The sequence below is a fragment of the Oryzias latipes genome, chromosome 22 (assembly GCF_053564925.1).
Source record: "Oryzias latipes strain Hd-rR chromosome 22, Olatipes_Hd-rR_3.1".
Taxonomy (NCBI): domain Eukaryota; kingdom Metazoa; phylum Chordata; class Actinopteri; order Beloniformes; family Adrianichthyidae; genus Oryzias; species Oryzias latipes.
Genome location: NC_136258.1, coordinates 21,261,599 through 21,283,911, shown reverse-complemented (window position 1 = coordinate 21,283,911; position 22,313 = coordinate 21,261,599). Strand labels below are relative to the sequence as shown.

The 22,313-nt window shown below is 40.9% G+C and overlaps 1 protein-coding gene and 1 long non-coding RNA gene across 3 annotated transcripts in view; one reads left to right on the top strand and one right to left on the bottom strand.

The window, feature by feature from the left end:
• msrab (methionine sulfoxide reductase Ab) overlaps nucleotides 1-22,313 on the top strand; it is a 41,924-nt gene that overhangs the window by 14,438 nt on the left and 5,173 nt on the right. For both annotated transcript variants that reach the window (XM_004082234.5, XM_020713543.3), the window contains exons 4-5: nucleotides 4,007-4,111; nucleotides 16,132-16,238. In XM_004082234.5, coding sequence (XP_004082282.1) covers nucleotides 4,007-4,111; nucleotides 16,132-16,238 — 212 coding nt within the window. The remainder of the gene's footprint in view (nucleotides 1-4,006; nucleotides 4,112-16,131; nucleotides 16,239-22,313) is intronic.
• LOC110017498 (uncharacterized) lies at nucleotides 189-20,603 on the bottom strand. Its single transcript, XR_002292914.2, has 4 exons — nucleotides 17,208-20,603; nucleotides 16,737-16,876; nucleotides 725-806; nucleotides 189-630 (listed from the first exon to the last, which is right to left on the bottom strand). It is a non-coding gene; the product is annotated as an uncharacterized LOC110017498 (long non-coding RNA).

The window sequence follows — 22,313 nt, the reverse complement described above, 5'->3', positions numbered from 1 at the left end:
GGTGCAAGAGACCAGAGTTGGTTTGCAAGCAGAAAGAAATGCAGAGAAAGCTTGTCTTTGGTACAAATCTCTCATCGTCTTCCCTTCATCTGCAGTCAACTACTCAGAATGCACTGCTCCAGATGGGATAAAACCCCCACCCCCCTCATGACCTACTTGTTAGTATTGGGCTCTGCTGTACTGCAGTGGTTTTTTTTTCCTTTTTTTTCTTATTCTTACGAAGAAGTTACTGTGTGCGAAGTAAATGGGCTTCATTCCCATGCAGCGTGATCTGGCAAACATTATTCTAAAATCGTGAAAATCTAAGATGTCGGAAAAACGTTTGGCTCCTCGGCTTTTATGTTTTTTTCATCGTCACGATCAAAAGGATTTTAGAAAGAAGCTGATGTATAATTCAAATGAAGTTTACAAACGCTCTCGTGTGTTCTGTGAGCGGTTAGTTTTGGGGATTTTTCTGCTCGCATGTATGCATGGATTCTAGGTGAAGACACAGCATGGGGGAGATGAAGAGGAGGGGAATGGACCTCTGGGATCGGCCAGCAGATTTTCTAAGCAGAGCGCATGATAGGATTTCTGTCAGTCGTCTTCCAGTCCCTCTTTCTGTCAGCTCCCCAGCTGCAAGATGGTCAGCTGTGGAGAATGGCGAGCGAGGGAGTCAGTTAACGAAAACTTTTGAGGGCGACAGAAATTTCTGGAGAATAAAGGTGTGGGAAAGAACGGTTACCTGTCCATCAGCCAAAAGGGTTCAGGCGTTGCTCCAGTGGCCATGACGGAGCAAAACACGGCAGTGGCATGAGACCGAAGAGCTGTCAACACAGCCAAGGAGGGGGAGACAGTCAGAAAAGACAGAGAGAGGAGTTTGATGGAACTGTCAGAGTAGATGGAGAAGGAAAGAAAGACAGACACATAGTTGGATGATTTGACAGAACGAAAGGGAGGTGTAGTCAAATTTTCATGCATACAGCAGATTGCTTAGAGTTATTATCATTATGCATATTTAATCAAATTTAGAGCCCAAGTTTTAAGTCTAAGATGTCAGTTTTAAAGACACGTGTCGTACAGTGACATACACCACTTTGCAGCTATGATTTTTTAGCTCTCATTTTAGCTCTTGCAGGGTTTCACTCATTTTCCTTATAAAATCAAATGCATTTAAAACTGTTCCTGCATTTTTGGACATGCCTGCAAACATTAGCAAAGATACAACTCAAATTCCCCTGATTACTGTAAAGCATACAGTAGATTATCTGAAATGTCTGACCTGAAAATGCCAACAGTTAACGTCTAAATTCCTAAACATGTCATTTTTAACACTTACAAATAATGTTGCAAAGGAAATTCTTCACACTTGTTCATTAGACTTGAATGCTGCTTTTTGTAGTGCATTATATAATTTTGAATAGAGAATTTAAAACATAGATTTTTAATTTAACTGATACAATAAAGAATTGAATTAATTGAATTTTGTTTTTTTTCTCATCAAGATTTAAAACATAAAACAAAATGTGAAACAAAACTTTATTTATTCCTTTTTTTTCTTAAACAAAAAAAAAACAAGCGATCTTGTATCAATGCAAAAACCGAGTGCTGCAGTAGACGTAGTGTGAATTTAAACCATGTGGATGTGACTGGGAATTGAACCAATAACTCTCTGGTAAGAAGAAAAACCCTAGCATCCCACAGGTTTTTTATTTAAGTTTATTTTTGCATCAGCTGTGGATATTCTTGACAGAAGAGAACAGCTAAACCAAGCAGTACACTGGAAGGCCTTTTCCCCTGACTTATTAGTCCTTTTTTAAATCTCCAGCTCATTCACAGCCTTTTCTCTGCATTAAAATGGGATAAAGTTGCAAAGTTATAGTTCACTTTTAAAAAAAAAAAGCAGATTTGAACCTTTTCAGGGGTTATTTTGCTATTGGCTATCTAGCTCTACAGAGTTATACTCTGTCACACAGTTGCTGTCTGATAAATACTAATGAGTACATGTTGTCATTTTCAGTTTTTCCCCATTCTTTTTACATAAGCAGCTCTGGCAAATACCAATTATTTGTCAGATCCTTCTGATGGACTGTTAAAGCCTGCCATTCTTGACTTGGTTTACAAGCCTTTTAACATCCTCCATGTTTATTCAGTACGAGCCGATCTCTTGTGCATGCAGGGCTTCTTTTCAATTTCAGTTTGTTTTCTTGACATGCGCATCAATCAGTATTTAAATTCATCTCAGTTATGCATGTTGGCTAAGAGGATCATTTTTATGGGCTGTTCCTTTTTCAAATATCACATTCTTTTCAGGATCCAGTCAAAGGTTTGGTTAGGGGAAGTTGTTAGAATTTGAAAGTCAATCTGCTAACAAGTACAGTAAATATGGACTTGTTTTTGTGGATATTGTTCCTGTACTGTGCAGGAAACAAGTATGTGAGCCCTTGCTGATTTCGTAGGTTTGCCCCCTAAAGAGAAATGGACCGTCTGTCAATAGTCAGTTAATTTGAACAGTAAGGGATAGAAAATCACAAAGTAAATAAAGAAATTGACTTTACATTTTTGCACTCATTAGGTATACAAAGTATTTGTACCTTCTTGTCAGAATGACTTCGTAATTTGTGGCAAAACTCTTATTAGCGAGTACAGATGTCAGATGGTTCTTGTACTTGATCCGGTTTCTGCACATATAAGGAGTTTGATCCACTCTTTGTTCCATATGACTTCTAAATCATTATGATTTGGTGGCTGTCGCGTGGCATCCCTGAGCTTCAACTCTCTATAGATTTTCTATAGGGTTGAGGTCTGTAGAATGACTGTGCCACTCTGTGACCTCTAGACCTATGCTTCTTTAGACATTCCTTGGTTACCTTGGCTGTATGTTTTAGGTCATTGTCCTGTTGGAAGACCCATTCACGACCCATTTTAAGCCTCCCCGTCGAGGCTTGAAGACCCCTTTCCATGAAAATTATGTTTTTGGTGTTTTTAACATGATCTTATGGCATTTTCATCACAATGGAGGACATTTATAAAGAAAATTAAGCTCCAAATTGCAGTTTTTTTTAAATAATTAAAATCCTTGTGAATCAGCAGCAGATGAAAAATGCAGTTGGAAAAAGCTTGTAGCAGTGATGTATGTGCTACAATCAGCGGGCCACAATCTACCTGCCATTCGGTTCCATCCCCTTGTAGACCACTATATCCATGTACTTTTTTATTTTCCTCATCCGAGCTGGCATCTGGTTAAAAACTGTACGACTGGATTGCTCTAATATTTCTCGCTATTTATGTTGCATCCCTAATGTTAGGTTGAGAGTGTGAGGGGCTGTAGGCTAGTGGGAGAGAGTGTAAACAGATGGATGATGGGAAAGCAGGGATCTTAGTCTGTGCCAACTCAAAAGCAAATTTTCTAATGAACTCCTGCTGCTCTGCAGAAACTATGTCCTAGAAAAGAATACAGTTTTTTTTAATTTTGGCTAATGCATATATTATATTAAAAATATATCAAAAGATGATCAGAGTGTCCACTGTTGAGATAACAGACTGCCAATTTATTTTATGTGAGCAAGCACTCATATACTTATGTCCTACACTGTATATACTGCATGATAGTTGTGCTGTAACTGGCTGCTACCCTCCCTTAATGCATTTATATGTGGATAAGGTATAAGCTTTTAACAAGGAGGGTAAAAATACCCTGACTGCTGTAAATACTTGTAGAGAAATGTGACATAAAGTCTACTTTTTGATGACAGGAGGTGGAGCTACCAAGCCCTGTTAGCTTCACTCTCATCTCGAGTCCCATTCTTTTCCTCCGTCTGCCACTTTTTCCACTGTGATGCCACAAGCAACAACAAAGCTCAGAGTAAATTCCACATGAATGTCCTCTACCTGTGGCACATAACCTCAGTGACATCAGTGCTAATGTCTGTTGCTTCTGTTACTGTGTTCATTGCGGATTGAATAGATGGGGGTTTGGTCACTTATTATCAAATTGAATTATTTCAAAAATGTGTCTCTTCCTCAGGTCTGACTGGTCACACTGAGGTAGTGAGGGTGGTCTTTTCCCCTCAAGAGATCAGCCTCGAGGAGCTGCTCAAACACTTTTGGGAGAAGCACGATCCTACACAAGGTAACAGCACACTCACGCTAAACACACTCAAAAAAAGGCCTGCCCTGGGGGGCACAATGGTGTATTAGAGCAGAAGGAGGATGCCCACGCATGTGCATGCGCTGTGGTGCAGGGGGAGGTCTCATGGGTGTTAGTCAACTCCAGACTGTGTTAATGTGTCTGAGATCCAGCCATCCATGGAAGCCCTCACCACTGTGGTGCACATCCGAGCCCTAAATGTGCAAAGCCATGTTGAGCATTTACACGGACGGGTTTGAGGAAATGCCCGTCTTTCTGTTTTGTTTTGGTGCAAATTTAATACTTCCAACCCGACTGGTGTTTTCATTTTTTTGCCGTGTTTTCAGCCGTCGTTCGTGGCAGCTTGATATATTTTCCAAACATTTTCCCCAGTCGTGTCAAAATTGGAGTCAAATCAGTGCAAATGTTTGGATTGTGATGTATGTTTCTATTCCGTAAAGCATGCCGCATATTTGCCACCCCCTCACACACGCATGCATACACAACGTTGGTAGGAACCCATCCCCCCCTTCCAAAAAGCCATCTCCCTATATCTTCGAGTCTATTGCTCTCTTCTCTTTTTTTTGTTTTTTGTGCTCTGGAGGCAATGATGTAAGAACATTAATGCATCAGGAAGACATGTCAAGGGTGTGTGTGCATGCATGTGTGAGGGAGCAAGGACGGACAAAGTGGTACTTCCCTCACTCAGTTGTAGGGAGGAGCGTGACAAGTTGGAAAGAGATGGATCAAAGATTCATAGGCCTAACCTGGAGCCCTTAAGATGATGTCAGCCAGCCTTCCTTTTTTCTGCATCTGTCATACTTCCTTATTTTATTCTTAACTGACCAAAATATCAGCTGTGTCTTCATTTCATATATACGAGAAGAGGAGAATTTTGAGGTTTGTTTGGAAAGCCCTTCCCCGCTTATCGGAAAAGACTTGACTTCATCAAGGCCGAGGGTAGAGACGTGTCTCGCTCTGAGCAAAGGCAAAGTTAGGTTGATGTGCCACAGGCTAAAAGCATTGAGGCCAAAAGAGTAGTCATAGTCGCTGCCTTGAGTCACCGCCTCGTCTCATTTCATGTTTTATTAATAAAAGGCGCTTTTTTGTCTGAGCACTCAGTTTTTTTGGCCACAGTTAAGGTCAGACAATGTATTATAGAATAACCATAACTAAAATAACTTTTACATCAACAAAATGCTCAAAATCTTAACATTTGCTGCAATTTTTTTTACATGGAAATCCCAGATTAAATTCTTGTTATTTGACAAATGTAGCGTGGAGTGGTCGAAAAGGGGCCTGACGGCTGTTCCTTCACGCATGCTTAAGCTCCAATTTATTCTGTTCACCTTAGAGCTCGGCTTAAAAGAGAATGTAGAAATTTAGGAAGGTGTCTCATTTTTTTTCTCCTTTTAACTGCAAAGGCTCACATGAGATAGAATATGAAGACAAACGCTGGCGCATTATGAATTCTGTTTTCTCCTGACATGCATCAAAAAACAGCCCAAGTTTATCTGACACTCTCCTGACTTGTGTGTGGACTTTTGCACAAGTGCCTCCTTGCCTGGATGCGATGCTTCCTCATAACAGTTGTGTATGGGCGTGCACGTTTGTGTTTTGATATCTGTGCCTCCCTGCTTTGCCTCAGTTCAAAAGGGTTTAGTCCCGACAACGTGATGTCGGACTGCGTCAGCCCAGCCAATCTCGGCCTGGATAGCAACATTAACAGCCAATCAGAAACTCCCAGCAGCCTTTGCTGTGTGCCCTCTTTCCATATTCAGCAACACTAGTCTCAGTCTGCTAGCTTCCCAGGGATGTTGCATAAATCCCCCCCCCCCAGCATGCGTCCATATCATAACTTTATGATAACTCCTCTGGGTCAGACTTTTCACATCCCACTGCTTCATGGGTAATTCTGAACTTCTTATGCCAAAAACGGTAACTAAGAATGTGTTTTAGGGTGTGAAAGGGTTAAGTTATTTAGAAATTTTACTCTTTTATACACAATTCTCTGTACTTTTACACAAAAGTACCCATATTGCCCAATAAAATGTCCTTTTCAAATGTGAACTAGGAGCAGAAGGTGCAGAATGTTCCACAGCTAGAAATATTGCCTTGTTGCGAGGGCCTCTAGGCCCCGTTTCCCACCATGGATTCTCTCCCCTCCTCACTCTCTGTGGAAGATGGAGCTCATCTCTCCCTCATTCTGCCGGCCTGTCAATTTCTTCCACCATTTGTCTCCATTATTCAAACCCACTCACTTTTCTCGCCATTTCTCTGGAATCTTATCTTTCTTTTTCCTCTTCTTCTCAGTTCTGTATTTTCTCAGGCTCTCCACCTCATGGACTTCACCTGCAGCACCCCGACGCACATACACACCTTAACTCAAACACACACACACACATATTCGTCTTCTTTGTAGTGAACGGAGTAAGGGGGGAAGCCCGTCAGCACATCCGCAGAGCAGCGCTCTGAGTCGACCGCTCCCTGAGGCCATCCGCTCATCACACTAACACACTCACTCTTCTTTTATCTCTTAGTCACTTTTCCCTCCTGTTACTCCCCCCACCATCTTTCCTGCTCTCTCTTGTCTCCTCTACCAGCCTCCCCTCCCCACAATCAAGCACCTCTCCTCATTGTTTCCTCCTCATCACCTCTTTTCCTTCCCTTCTTGCTTCCTCCTTCCTCATTTCCTTCATCCTCTCTGATTCTCAAGGCCGTGCAGTATTTATGGTGTGGGATGCTGCGTCAATGAACGGCCAACAAAAACGCAAATGGATGGATGGCTAAAATGGCCGAACCAGCTGCCGGCTTTTATCACATCTCACCTGTGTAGGTGAGGATCCCTGTTACCTACAGGGATATGAGATATGTCATTTTCTCTCTCACTTGAATCTGTATTTTCCAAAAACCACCAATTAGAGCTTCATTTCTGCAGCTTATAGCAAAGATGAGGAAACATTTTTATCAGTCGTTTCTACCATCAGATCACCAAATGGACATCAATCATCTGTCTTCCATCTGGCGGCAGTTACTCTCCGACAGCTGAAATGAGCATGAATATTCCTTTTATATAATATCTTAACCCCAGCTGGCTGCGACACACGCCAATTCCCTGTTGGGGTACCCCAGTGTTCCCCTGCGTCACCCCATCCCTCAGTGTTAGGGGTGCCCCTGCCATCTAAAACAACCCCCACCCGGGAGGAAACCTTGACCCCTGACCTGTGGCCTCATCTAATCCAGCCCCATACCGCTAATGTGATTGGCTGATGATGGCGTGCTCATTACCAGGTGTCAGTTATTACACCCTCAACATGCTGGCGGCCTTAATTTATGGAGATTGCAGCACGCTGCATGTGTGCAGCATGGGGGTTGGTCTCCAAATGTCTGTATGGTTGTGCAGGAGTTATGCATCTTCATTGCTTTAATATTTTCAAGGAGGTGTTGGCATGAAAAAATAAATTAAAAAGTGCCAATAAGTTTCAGTATGTTTTATATAACTTCATTATTTAAGAAAAAAATGAATTTTTATGGACCAGAGGGAAACGGAGAGGAGATTTAAGAAGATTCAAAAAAGTAAGATGGTGCAACCAAGAAGATCGAATAGAAAAGTAATTCATCTATATTTTCAGTTTCACTGTTCATTATAACTTAACATATTTTACAAAATTTGTTGTTTGCAAAACACCATTAATGTACCCTTCTTATGGTGGCCCTGAAGTGCAAATCCCACCAACAAATCACTCAATGCAAAGTCAAATTAAAAATTACAATGACAATTAAAAAGCCAAAACAAATACTAAAAAAAAAACATTACATTTTAGAAATCCCGACAAAATTCCAGAAACCAAAACACAATTCCAAAAAAGTAAAAAATTAAACATTCCGAAAAACACAAGTACTTTCCCGAAATGAAATAAAATGTTACAAAAGGTAAGTTCTATGGGACTTTGCTGATTGGATAATGACATTTGTCTCAAGGTTATTTAGCATGAAGAGTTACTGGATATGCTCCATATTAATCATAAAACATTTGTTAGTATGCAGACAATGATTTTTTTTTTTAAATCAAGCGTCATCCAATCAGCGATATCCCATACTTTTACCGTTTTTTTATTATTCCATTTTTTTGATTTCAGGAAATTACTCTTATTTTCTGAAAAGTTTCTTTTTTCGAATTTTGTTTTGGTTTCTGGAATTTGGTTATGAATTTTAAAAGGAAATGGTGTTTTTTATGATTTGTTTTAGCAGTTTTTATTGTTGTTGTGATCTTTTACATGTTTTTGATTTGTTGGTCTGACTTGCACTTCAAAGCCACCGTACCTTTTCTTGTTGGAGCCAACAGCAAGAAAAGGTACAGCGACCCTGAAGTTGTTGTTGGAGCCACCGTACCTTCTCAGATAGGGACCAGAGTTTAGAATCATGCTAAGAAATTGCATGTATAAAATATAAGTATTATGACAAACAATATGGCTGTTTTCTTTGCAGTGTCTGCAGCACCGGGTCTGAACAATCATCCGTTGTCTGATCATAAGATGTAAAACTGAAAATGTGTAGTGACAACTGGAAGATGGATAACAGTAATTGTATCAATCTCCATGATTCATCATAAACAAACGGGAGTCACACTACATCTGCTGGTTGTGATCTTAGATTGCTTCTGCCTGTGTTGTGTCACTATCTGAAAGGCAGCGGAGCATCTCTTTCTGTTTCGCTTTGTATACCCATGCATATGTACACAGTACATGCGTGTGCAGGCGAGTGTACGCCCGTGTCCTCTGGGGATGCTCTCACCATCCCAACATCATTCTCTGCCTCTGTCTCCAGCGCGTCAGGAGCAGCTTACATAAGAACAGGGCAAAAATAGCAGCTGAGAGAGGAGAGGAGGAGAGAGTTCTGCTGGCACGCACACAGTCGTAACGGGACCGCGGGGCACAGAACAAGCCTGAGTACTATCACAAATACACACAGGGAATGCTGCAGTTATCAGTCGTTGTTCCTTTTTGTGCACTTTATTTATAATACGGTTAAAAATTACAACTCCATCAACACCAAATAATCGCTTATTGATTTTGGCTTGGGCAAAGGGCAGGTGTTAAAGCTCTTGCCAGACCTGATATATATGTTTGCTACATTCAAGTGCAAGAAGATGGAGTTTGGAGGGTTAGCGCTACCCATAAACCTTCATGATAGGCTGATTCCATATTGAATGTTGGTGTGTGAGTGTGGAAGGTGTGTTGTTTCTGTTAGGCCATATGATGGACTGATGACCAGATCACAGCTAGGCTCCAATCAACAGAATGTAGCGAGGATTGCATAGGAGAAAGAAAAGAGTCTGCATTTTATTCATTCATTCTTTCTCTGTCTCTATCTGATTGGTATGCACTGCCGAATACACAAAAAACTGATGTTTTTTTAGAAGCAGATTCATTTTTATTGCGGATTTAGGTTTGTAGTTTTTCTTTTTCGCAATTTTCTTTCTTTGTCACTTTAATTTGAACATTCAGCGGACATACTGTACGTGGACTTAATTTAGGCTTTTAAGGGTAGTATGAATAAAACGTTGTGTAAACTCTTGTCAAAGGAAAAAGATTATGTTCGTCCAACAGATTTATACTGAGGGCTGAAGGGACTGAACATTTGCAAACTGCAGAAAAAGTCTAACAATAACAAGAGCAGGGATTTTCAAATGGCGGCCCACAGGCCACATCCCGCCCAGGAGCAACTTCTGGTAGACCCAGAGAGCAAACACTTCTGGACATTTCTTATAAACATTTTTAATGCATGTATCTGGTTCAGAATTTCCCACACGTGTGATGTCCGTGAATGCACCAACTAGTGTAGAAGACTTTTTTTTCCCAGCAGTTTTGTTGAAAAATAAACAAAACATGCTACTCTATTTGAACCAGCACCCACACATTCAGTTTGAGTATCCGTTAATATACTCATGAAGAGGAGTGAAAACTTTTCAAATTAAAAGTGACACACTAGCAGAACTGTCATTTTAAAGCACCAGCACTTGCAGCTAAATAAAAGCTGCTTACACTAGCAACACTGACACAATTTTTACTTGTTTTAACAAATAGCAGTGTTAAGATGAGTTCTCCCTGCAGAATGAGTCTACTCGGATTACAAGTTATAGGTTATTTTTATGTTGCTAACTGGATTTTAATTGTTAGAACAACTTTAATTCTTATTTCAGTCCGATCTGAGTTACCTAAGAATGCCTTTTTTTTATTGTAAAACCCAATCCAATCATCTCTTGATCAACTGTAAAATTGTTCCAAGTGATCTTTTATTTATGATGATGTCATTTTTAGCCAAAATCAAAAAGCCCATGTCGTTTTCTAGGACATAGTTTCAGCAGAGTGGCACTAACCCATCAAAAAAATTCCACAAGAACACGTTAAAAAGACCAGAAACGCAGTTTTCATTGGAAAGGGGCTTTAATTATTAGTTTTGTGCAGCACAATCTGATCACAGGGGAACCTGCAGATAAAAATACAAATGGGGGCGGAATTTTTCCACAAAAATCTTTTTCAACTTCTCCCAAAATTCTGTTCCTCCAAGTTCTTCATCCATATCTCCAAAATTTCAAACCATTTAGGGAATAATTGTGCCCCATGCATTTGAATATCGGGTGAGAACCAGAAAACAAACCTGAATTAAATGGGAAGAATAAAAGGTGATTCTGACAACGGGGAGGAAAGTAACAGGCTTTCATACCCAGTATCCAGCGGGGAGAAGCTGAGTGGTTAAACATTTTCCTGCGCAAGGAAAAAAAATGAAAAAGATTGAATAGAGTTTGAAGAATCCTCAGCGGATCTGAACACAGCATAAAGGTGTAGGCGTTTGTGTCCGCAGGTTTGTGCTTGAACGTCTCTTGGAGACAGCAACCACTCCCTTAGAGAGCTGCAAAGCCTCGTAAGCCCCCTCCCACCTTCTCTTTGACTTTGTGTTAAAAGGACTACATTAAGATATACTATTTTTTGGTAAGAAGCAAATAATTAATATTTTCAGCTTTGTTGGGGTGGGTCATTGACCCTTAAAGGCAGCGTGTGCTTGTGTGTGCACATGTGTGACCCCTTGCCCCTCCTTCTGTGTCCACCCCCATTACCCTCTGCTTTCAGAGGCAAGGCTCTCATGCATAATGCAGAGAGAACAGGGAGGCTCTCATTAATAATTACTGCTGCCTTTGATGGATGGAGAAAATAACGAAGGGGGCTGTTAAAAATTGAGAGTGCAAGAAAGAAACGGCAAAGGCGAGAAGGCAAGATCCAGAGTTGTGTTTTTTTTTTTTTGGGGGGGGGGGGGGGGGGATTTGTTGCTGATGTAGTTTAGAGTGTTGCCTGGATGGTTAAAATGGTGTATTCTTATTGTTGGCTGACTTCATGATGAGGTTCGGTTTTATTTTGGGGAGACTTTTCTTCTCGTAATGGTGGTTAAATCTAAGAAGATAAGAAGCTTTTATTTGTATTAGAAGCAGTTGCTAGTGCTAAAGGACCTTTGTCTTTTGCCTTTTCTTTAGTATGAGAATTTTTTATTTGTTCTTTGTTGCTTTTGACAAATTTGCTTGAAATGATTTCATTTTTGGAGGAATTTATTTCCTCTTAAACGTGAGACTACAATTGGGAAATTACAGTATGTAAGCTACTGTTTTTTAGTTTGGGGGTTCTCCCATGTTACTATGATCTTCTCCATACTTAAGTTTGCACATGCAATTGACACCATAGCTGTTTGTCGCTGTGCAATTTTCTTGTGGTCAGAAGGAGCCATGGGTCAAGATGGAAGGTCGGTCATACAGCATAGTTCAGACATCTGCCAGAAAGCCAATAAGACTGAAAGCTCTGGTGGACAGCCAATGGCATGGTGACATGCTAGTCTTTGATGCAGGGGCAGCCATTAGCCTCGTCAGTGAACAATGGTGCTTAGGGCAAGATGGCCGACTTCCAGCTCTGAGAAAATAAGATGAAGTGAGAGGTGGATGCAAGGATGAGGCTTGAGTGTAAATATTTTAAAAAGAGAACTTGTGCATTATTTGGGAAGCTTTTGCCCCAAATGTACGGGCGCAATATTATTTAAAAAAAATACCATATTTTTTTGTATTTTATTAATAATTACAGTATTTTAAGCATTTCTCTCTCAAAATGAATACAAATATCTCAAAACTTTATTAGTTGTAGAAACATTTCTATTTTTATAAATTGCTATAAACGTAATGAAAACATACTCAAGTCATAAGAACATACAACTAAAGTTTCTTATTCAACTCTGGTGAATTTTAAACTGCCCATTAGCCTTAATTCTGACCCAAAGTAAAAGACTTATTTTGCAGTTGAAACATCTAAATTCTATTGTGCTTAAGCTTTCTAAATAGCTGAAGGAATAGATTCCACATTGTGGGTATGTTAAGACACTAAGTCTGTGTTGCTTTAGCTGTAACATGCTGCTTAAGTTCCATCTACAACAAAATCGTTTTTGCCCCATCTGGTGCTTGGGATGGAAACAAAAGAGTCACTTTAATTATTGGGCCTGTTATCAAAGCCAACTATTGTTTGGTTTCTGTTGGAATGAACAAAAGTATTTGATCCATCCATCCATTTTAAGAACCCACTTAATTCCTTTCGGGATCATAGAATGATTGAGCCAACCCAGCTACTGTTGGGCGAAGGTGGGGTACACCCTCAATAAGTCGCCAGTCAGTTACAGGGCCACACACTCACATGCACACCTGGTTTAGACTCACAATTAATGTTTTAGGACAATGGGAGGAAGCCGGAGGCCCCGGAGAAAAACCCAAGTTCTCGCTGTGAGGCAAGTGTTAACCACTTTACCCCTGTGCAGCCCCAACCCAAACATTTGATCCCAAAGTATAAATCTGAAGCCACATCTTATAGTTTGAAGAACGTGTCTGATTTAGCCCCAGCGGAGAGAGAGGGTCCAAGCCTGATTTCTCTGATGTTGTCTGTGAGGAAAAAGCCTCATTCTCACACGGTATTTTTTTTCTCTCCCCTGGTTGTCCAACCTTTCAACAACTGCTGCATTTGCAAAATGCATGAGCCTCTGAGCAGGTCCCTCTCTGCAGGCATCTCCACGACTCATCAATGCATCAGTTTAGGGATTCCCAGATGGCCTGGAGCTGGAGGAGGGGAATTGCCGCAGAAATTATAAAAGATGAAATGATGTTCAGAAAAAATAATTCAGCAGCAGGCTGCTTTCCCCCCCCCCAGAAGTTACATTTTTATTTTAGAAGAACTTTAGGGTAAAAGCCTTCATGATGTGTTGATGCCACCATACACAGAAATAATGACAAACTGTATTTTAAAGATGGAGTCCATCTTAAATACATTCTGCATGTTTGTGGCCTTTCTTCAATTAACTTTGGCACGCCTTTAATGCAGCTTTTCTGCATTTCAGCTGAAAATAAACAACACTTTTAGTTCAGTACTATCTTTCCCATGTGGCTTTTAATCGCCATCACAAAGCAGAAGAAATTCTCATTGAGACAAATTCTCTGCAGCAGAAATATTAGTTATTGTGAGTTTTTATTTCCATGATGTGTGGTGAAGAGCTTTCAGCGTCTGCCTTGGTTTGAACAAAGGCTAGATGAATACTTATGGCCGTCATGCTTGAACAGGCAGTGTCGCAGATAGGTTGTGGCACTGTATGATGTAAGGTAACATTTCATCTAAGGAGAACAAGATATGCAGATCACTGTGTCAGAGAGATGTCTTGTCTGCACTGTCACTGGAAATTATTTTCTCCCTGGATGTAAATAGAGAGCCAACAGAAGAGTTGTTGAGCAGTTGTATCTTACATGCTGTTGCACAGCAATTTTCAAAATAAATGCCATTTAAGTTGACGCGTGGATTTGCAGTAGTCACTGCTTATTATGGGTTTAAGAGACACCGTGACATACGAAGGTTAGTCGGGTGCTGTTTTTATGTCTTTTCCCAAATTGACGAAGAAAAAGAAACACGTCTGTCGTCGGTTCAACTCTTATCTCTTCTTTTGGTCTTTTGAGCCTCTGACCCTCACAATAAGATGAGCACTCATAACAATTCTACAATAACATTTGAGCTACTTCTGATCCTTACAGCAAGCTAAAACCAGGACCTTTGGGTCTTGTTCGATTCACAGGACACTCATTGCTGCAGCCCAGAGTTGTGTGCCAAGACTAGCTCAGATTAGTCCCAAATGTGACTGATACATGTCATCATTTAGCCCTTCTCCATCTTGGAAGCTTTCATCCAGAAGTAACATGAAAAGGGTACATCTCAGCAGAAGCACTTCACACTTTCAGTCCAAAAAAAAAGAAGATAAATGGAAAATGCTCAATATTCCGAGGGGATCACATCACTTTCCCAATGACAAAAAAGGATTGTGGATCCAGGCCATTAAAAGAGGCGGATTAGGGTCTCAAAGGTCCTGAAGGAGCTGAAGTCTCTACAGCCCCCATTTGTGTCTGAAAAATGCTAAATTCTCAATTAATTTTCTAAAGCTTTATTGTTTTTTTCCTCTTAAATATAAAAACAGGCAATTATGTACTTTACTGCAGTTGCTCATGCAAGCGTGCCTGGACTTCCAGTTTTTCCTTAAAGTTTCTGACATATTTCAGTTTTTTAAAGGGGTATGTCCTAAAGTAGCCTCTCAAGCAGATATGTTTGTATATTTTTTTATCCTAAAAGAAACAAAATCAGAAACAGGGTTTTACAGTTTATCATTTAATACTTTCTCATTATTTAGCAATCGAAAAAAGCTCTATGGAAATAATATAGCCCACTTCTGTTGTTGCATGACAAACAGACTGACGGCCCCCATCACACAAAGTGTCACTAATCATTATTTTCACATAAACAATGGATCCAATCATTATGTGCAGTGTGAAAGATGTCACAGTTAGTGACAGACCAACAGGTAATTATCATCTGTGCTGCACAGAACCGAGCTGTTTGGATTCATATCGCTGCTTTCATCAGCTTCATTTGTAGCCTCAGCATATGGCAGCAAAGTAAGCTCTTTGGGAAGGAAAAATGTGCTCGCTACATGCCAAGCACCGAACAAAAAGGACAGAGTGAGCAACTATCTGGTGAATAGTAAAGCATTTAGTCCCTGAAAAGCTAGAAGTCTCCCACAGGAGCTGATGAATGGCTAAATGAAGCTAAAATTAGCTTGTTCTGACTGTTTATTCTTTTTTTTTTGGACTGGTGTAAACAGAGCTCTAAATTATTGCCAGTGTTTATCAGTGTTTGAAGCAGAAACAAGCAACGGTTTGCCAATGTGTTCACACAACAACTTTTTTTTTTAACTGATAAGCTGTCAATGTTGTGTTTGTAGACTTTTTTTTTTTTTAAGATTCTCGAAAAATAATTATTTTGCTAAAAAAAAAGCAATTAATACCGAAAGAGCTAAGAGGAACAAATCAGAAAAAAACAGAAATTTCACTGCCATGGTGACCATTTAAGTGACTGCTTAATATTGATCACTGGCCAGAATTCAACCAATGCAGTCATGGTGGAAAAGGAATGGTTCATTTTAAATGAAATAAGCTGTTGGCATCATCAGCAGGCTGGAAGACATAGTTGTTGCAACTTCAAAGAAAGCACACACATGACGCCACTGGCTGCACCCCAAAACAGAAGACAAAAAATGTGAAGAGGAAGAACAGATTGACAGTCTTCTTCTAGCAGAAGAAAGATACTGTCCTTAATGCATCTGTTGAAGCTGCTCAAGTTTGAAGCATCTTAAAGTATCAAGGGGAAAGTAGCTGTTTGAGCTTTTAGTCATGGTACAAAAGGCCAAAACTTTCTCTTGACAAGCTAGCGTTAGGCTGATGAAAGTCTTGGCAGTGACAAATAGACAGCAGGAGCAGAGTGCACACCTCCACCATACAGGCCCGACTGAACGAAGGCACAGATTTTCTGTGATTCCTGATAAAATCGTTTTTCTAGTGTAGATTTCATTGTGGCCGATACCGTTTTCATATTTCTGTTTGTGTTTGTTTTCTGCTTGTTTTCACTCAGGGATGAAACAGCACAATGACCACGGGACTCAGTATCGTTCTGCCATTTACACATCCAACCCCGCTCAACAGGAGATTGCAATGAAGAGCAAAGTGGCCTTCCAACAGGTAAAAACCTCAACAAAAATATACTCATATAGCCTTGTAACAAGTGCCCTTACAATCAGTCTGCAGACAAAAAATGGGGAAATCTGTACGAGGCATGAAGGTGGCCCACACGGAATAACAAGGGTATAAATCACCCAGTGAGCCTGTAGACCAAAAACGTTCATGCATTTTTTTCTATGGGCATGCTTTAGGAAAGAGGTCATAATGAACACTTATAGAAGAAGAAGGTGAGACGCAGTCATGTCATCCGAATTTTTTTTATTTTTTCAAACCCTCCAAATCCCGTGGAATGTGCTGTTCAGCTGCTAAGTGTGAGTTCCTTGTAAGCTCCTTGCATGCAGTCTGACAGTTAGAAAATAGGAAATTAGACATTAGGGTTAGATTTTGTGCGAGGTTACTAAGGAGCTGTCGCTTGCATCTATGACAGCATCACCCATACGTCATAAGTGCATGACACTTATATTGGGCTTACGAATACTTCATGATACAGTTACTTACCACATGCACAACAATCGTCCATTCCATTTTCATAACGTCCCTTGAGGTGGCCATACGAGCCAACTGCACACACCTGAGCTCCCCTTAAGATGCGGCTGCTCTTGTCTACGATCCTCCACGGGCCCGGACAACCCAAAAACCTGCATGGAACCCATCGTACGGTTACATTGTGCTAAGGCTTATTCGGAGCATGAATTTAGTGTTTTAACCAAGTATGCATCAGAACTTCAACATCTGTAGTTGTGCATCACTGGAAAACTTCTTGTATTCCTAAAAGATTTATCTAAATGAACAAAGTTGTAGTTGTTTTAGGAAACTCTGTTGGCCACATGAATGTTTTGGATAATAAAGTGACAGTTAAAAGCTAGTTGGCCCCATTGAAACTGCAGTCATTGGTAAAAACCCTCCTCCTAAAGCTGTTGAGGTGAAGAAGGTCGACAGGTCATCCTAACTGATCTTTAAAGCTCTTACTTTTATCAGCACACGCGTCCTCCTTTTGTCCCCCGAGTCCATCTGTCCATCTTTCCTTTCCTCCACCCCGCTTCGGTTCAGTTTGGTTTCCTTCTCTCTGAATGCTAGTCATGCATTTGCTGGTGAGGGGCAGAGAGGAGACAATTACCATGGTCACGGTTACTTTAGGCTCCCTGGGTCAGCAGTCAGTAACCACAGGGTTGTTGTGTTGCCGTGGCAACAACCTCCCAACCTTGGCCTTGGGCTGGGGTCAGAGGTGTAAGAGGTGTGGCAGCTGGGACCAGAGAGGTGAGGAGGGTGGGGGAAGCAAAACATTTGGATTTAAAAGGGCATCACTAACATCCTGTCAACTGAAGGTGACCCTGCCTTTCAGCTGTCAACGGACTGTGACCCCCACACATGCTCACATCTAAACACACTCCATGCATGTTTGTAGGTCTCACTGTAATTTGAAAAAGCTGAATTCATCAAATACATAATTTTATACTTTAATTGATGAAGCTGTAAGTGAACGAGGTTCTGATAAGCAAAGAAATGTATAAACCTAATTAAAATGAGAACGGGACTGAGTGACCCCTCCCCCTATGATTAAAACAGGAAGTCCCCGCTGGCTCCAAGAAGCCAAAATCCCATAGACTTCCATTGAGAAGTAAACAGCTATTACTCAGTCATTCTATTTGTCAGAATAACCATTATTGCTCCGCTACCTTTTTTTTTTCAGCATGTTCTTGATCATCCTAATTTGTTTTCGTGATATTTTTTCATCAGTGCAGGTTTTTCAAGTTTCAAATTGGCCAATCAGCTGCCTCAGTAAAAGTATGAGGTCTCATTTTGAACGGTCAAAACATCTGATTGACAGATTCTCCCGAGCCCGCTTCAAGTGTTGGGGGGGGGGGGGGGGACTTCCAACAAACTCACTCTAGATTGGTAAGAATGGTTTCCATAGAATGGACGAAATGACGACTGAATTGCCTTCATTTTATTGTAAGTCTTTTTCTAGGGGCGACATCAAACTCACTCAGTCCAGTTTCTCATATACAGTCAGTACAACACATGTTTAGAATTTTTAAAGCAAAAATGTGACTCATTTCTTAGTAGAAATGTTGCCTGCTTCACTAAAACTGACCTGCACTTGGATAAAATCATCATAATGTCCTTTTTTTCATAATTAATAAATGCTTTTGTGGATTTTATTTATAATCCCAAAATCCTCTTAAAGAAAACAATTTAGATTGAAATTAAGGTAAACTCTCATTTTGAACTAAAACCTTAGTCAAAAGCAGAGTTAACCCCTTGCAGGTGTTTTTAATATAAATGTTTAAATCTGCTGCCCCTTTGTGAATAGATACCAATGTTAAAACTTTTTAAAATCATAGTTACTCTAATATGAAAAGGTTAGCTGGTTTACATCTCCTAAGTAAAATCAATAAAGAAGAAGCTGACCCCAGTCTTCTGCCTGCTATGATCAAACAGCATCCTTGAAAGGTGGAAATTTCTGCTTTCTTAGAATCAGTTTGGTATGGTATTGTTAAAATATCTTCTTCTGTAAAAACTGAGTTGAATACTGGGATGCATTACTAAAAAATATCCAGAAAAAGGTGAACGCAAATGTTTTAAACCATTGTTTTGTCAAATGCAAATACGGCAGAACATAGCGCCATCTGCATCTGCTGCGGTTCCCTATGACATGTAAAGAAAACGAGCAGAAACAGCCCAGGGTTCACCGGGTTCATCTTTTCGCAGAGAAAGGCTGAGCCTTATCTTTTAGTCCCTTTCATGTTGGGGAAAGGCTGAATCACGGCAAGACTCTCACAAAACACACTCTCAGAGACGAGAAGAAAGCAGCCCTCCTTCCTTCCCTCTCCAAGCCAACGCTGCTGACACCACTGATCTGTCAACCACTTTAGAGGCGCCACAGATTCCTCCAACTGCCACTGGGACACCCATCTTTTTCAAGCCGCTGACACGCTCTGAACCAAAATGGCAGACACCTGCCCTGAAATGGTCGCCATGTTGCAAGGATGTTGAGCCCAGAGAGCTGCCCGGTGGGAAAGTGGCATCGCCAGTGAGGTGTTGCCGTGTTGTCTGTACCTTTTTTTTTTAACCAAAAGGCCAACACACTCTAGGAGAGCATCAGTAGAAGTGAACACGTGTTTCCACAGAGGGACAGTGGCAGAGGGGAAAAGGCGAACGCAATCGGAGTAAACCACAGATAAGACAGGCATCGCAAAATCCAGATTCCAACCCGCTCCGCTGCCTGTGACTCAGACGCGCTTCTACGTTCAAACAGTCACACAGACATACATCTGGCACAGCCCAATGAATAATTAACCCATATGAAGAGTCTCTTCTGCAGGGCTTTCAGTTTCTTAACTTCAGCACTGAGGGGGAGGTTTGGTGAGGGTGAGGCAGAAAAGCTTGTTTAAGCGCGAGAGCGAGGAGGGAGGTGGGGGGGGAAGGGGGTTCTTTATAATGAAATTTGAAATTTGCAGAACATCAAAGGGTTCTGTAGCCAAGCCGCTGTGGCAGCAGAGCAGGGAGGAGGAGTGCATCTCTCTTTCTCTCTTCCTCCCCTTCTCTCCATCCCTCCCTCTTCGCTGAAAAGTGTCTCCCTGGAGCTGAGTGGGGGGTGGGGGGGGGGGGGGGGGTGAGAGAGAAGGGATGGGAAGAGTTGATTAGGAGAAGAGTGGGGGGTGGGGGTGGCTTAGAGACGGGTTAGGGGTTTGCAGAGAAAAATGTATGAACATGAGGTTCTGTATATGTGTGTGTGCATGCATGTATGAACAATGGGTTTTATCAGGCCAGCTGCATTGTTGTGCGTGTGTGTGTGTGTCCCCGTGCACGTGCATGAGCAAAGAGCCTTGGAGGGGAGAGTGTGCCCTCTGATAAAGCATCCTAACTTAATGAGCTTGAAAAGGGGTGCACAGAGGTTTGGATGATGGGTTGAGAGGAGGGGGAAAAAGCAGCATTTGGGGTTAAAAGTGGTTAGGAGAAGCTGGAAGGGTTTCGCAAACAGGCCACAACATCTCCAGGTTTCATAATCAGACTTCTGGTCACATTTTCTTGTTTTGGAAAATTTTCAAAAGTCAGATCTTCCTTTCTAACAGCTCCCAAACTCCAGGTTTCCTTCCGATTCTGAAAAAGTTGTTGCTGTCCGATGAATTAATGAATAGGGGTGGAATAACTTGCTTTCATCTTTTTGAAAATCTTGAAAATATACATTTTTAAATTCCACTGCAGCCCCGCTAAATCGAGATGAAGGTTTTTTTTCTCCAAAATGCAGGTCTGATCTGCATTTTTTTGCACGCTGATACTCGTTGTCTGGCCTGAAAAACAAACAAACGGGGGGAAAAAATGAAAAAGCAGAAAACGTAGGAGCGCGCATCTCCTCGCTTCGAGACGAAAGTACGTGCATCGTCTTTTCTCTCAAAATGTAGGAGTGTTGGCTTCCCCGCTCACAAAATGTAGGAGGGCTCACTGAAGATTAGAGCCCAACTAAAATGGATGCCTGACCTGCGCTGAGGGAGACAGATGAGTGGTACAGGACAAAAAAAGTGTCCTCTTCAGACTAATCATTTCATTCAACATGATTATTTTTTTTTGTTCACACATGCAGATTTAGTGACTCTCCTAATGAAAGTTCATGTGCGCAACAAGCTTAGATTTGTTTTTGTCAACGCACAATAATCTTCTTTTTTTTTTTTAACACCAGCGTCCACAAACTAATCCTTTATCCACATTTCCTCATCATCCATTTTTCCCTGCTTGTTTTCCGTACTGTCCTCTTTCCACCGCTTCCACTCTGAGGTCACAGAGGGCACGCCAGCGCTGCGGACCAGTCCACCAGCATCACATCAGACTATTTCATGTGTTTTCCGGCACAATGGCAGCCTCTCTGTTACTAGCGTTTCTCCACGGAGCAGCTTTGATGTTCGCAGTACTTAAAAGGGAATTTACATTTTTAACATGTTCAGGGGCTCTTTGTGAACTCCAGGAGTTCAGGTTGGCTCTTACAAATACAAAAAACACAAAATTCCTGTTTGCCATTATAACTTTAATTTTGTTTAGGTGACTTAAATATTGTGTTAGTTTAGAAAATCCAATAAAAAAATATGCCGAACTTTACCAATAGTTGGACAAATACTAAATTATTTCTGACATTTTTTTAATATGTATTTTTGGTTAATTTTTTTTATAATTCTGCAGCGCAACTTTGCGTGTGTGAAAGACCTGAAATGATTGGCAGCATTTGCCCCTCTGAAGTTCAGCGGCCGGATCAGAATTTTAAATCGCAGCCTAAAATAATCATTAGTTACAGAGAGTTACAGCCTAAAATGCCAAATCTCTGCTGATGGGCACATATTTGCTTCTCCTTCAATTCCTCCTTAGGAGAGTTTATTTATTATTCTTTTGCAGGTAAAGTTGGCTGCCAATAAGGTGAATTTTACCTTGAGGTCTTTCGTTTTGCTCAAGTTAAGCTCCAAATATCTGTACTTGCATAAAAAGGGACTGTAGCACACAGACAAAATCATGTAAGATAATCTAAAAAGCTGAGTTTTTACTTCTTTATCATATATATCATGTATATCCAAGCAGCTTAATGCGATATTACGGCACGTAACATAATGCAAAGTATCTAAAATCTTAATTACAAGTGAGACAACATTAAAGGCTGCTCATGCAGTAAGTCATCACTAATGATGATGTGAAACACTGCAGTGGTGTTGCTTTAGAAAGTGGAATCAGCTATGAAATTACTGCATGCTGCTTTAAGTCTTGCATTGAGGCATTGCAGTTACGCTTCAGTAAGGATCCCAGCGCGCCCTCTTTTAGCCATAAACACTGAAATTGTTTTACCAAACGACGTGGCCTTAATGTAGTTAATTACAGAATGCCTATAAAGATTAGACGAGATCAAGATAAAGATAAAAGCCAAAAAAAAACAATTATAAACTTGGGTGTAATTACATAAACCGGCAAATTGAGGTCACGTTCTTTTGCAAATGTCTTGGCCATGAGTCATCGGGTGTTACAAACTCTGTGTCAGAGCACGTCTATTCCCCAACCCTTCGCAGCCGTAGGCCCTCTGAGGGAAGGCGACACGGC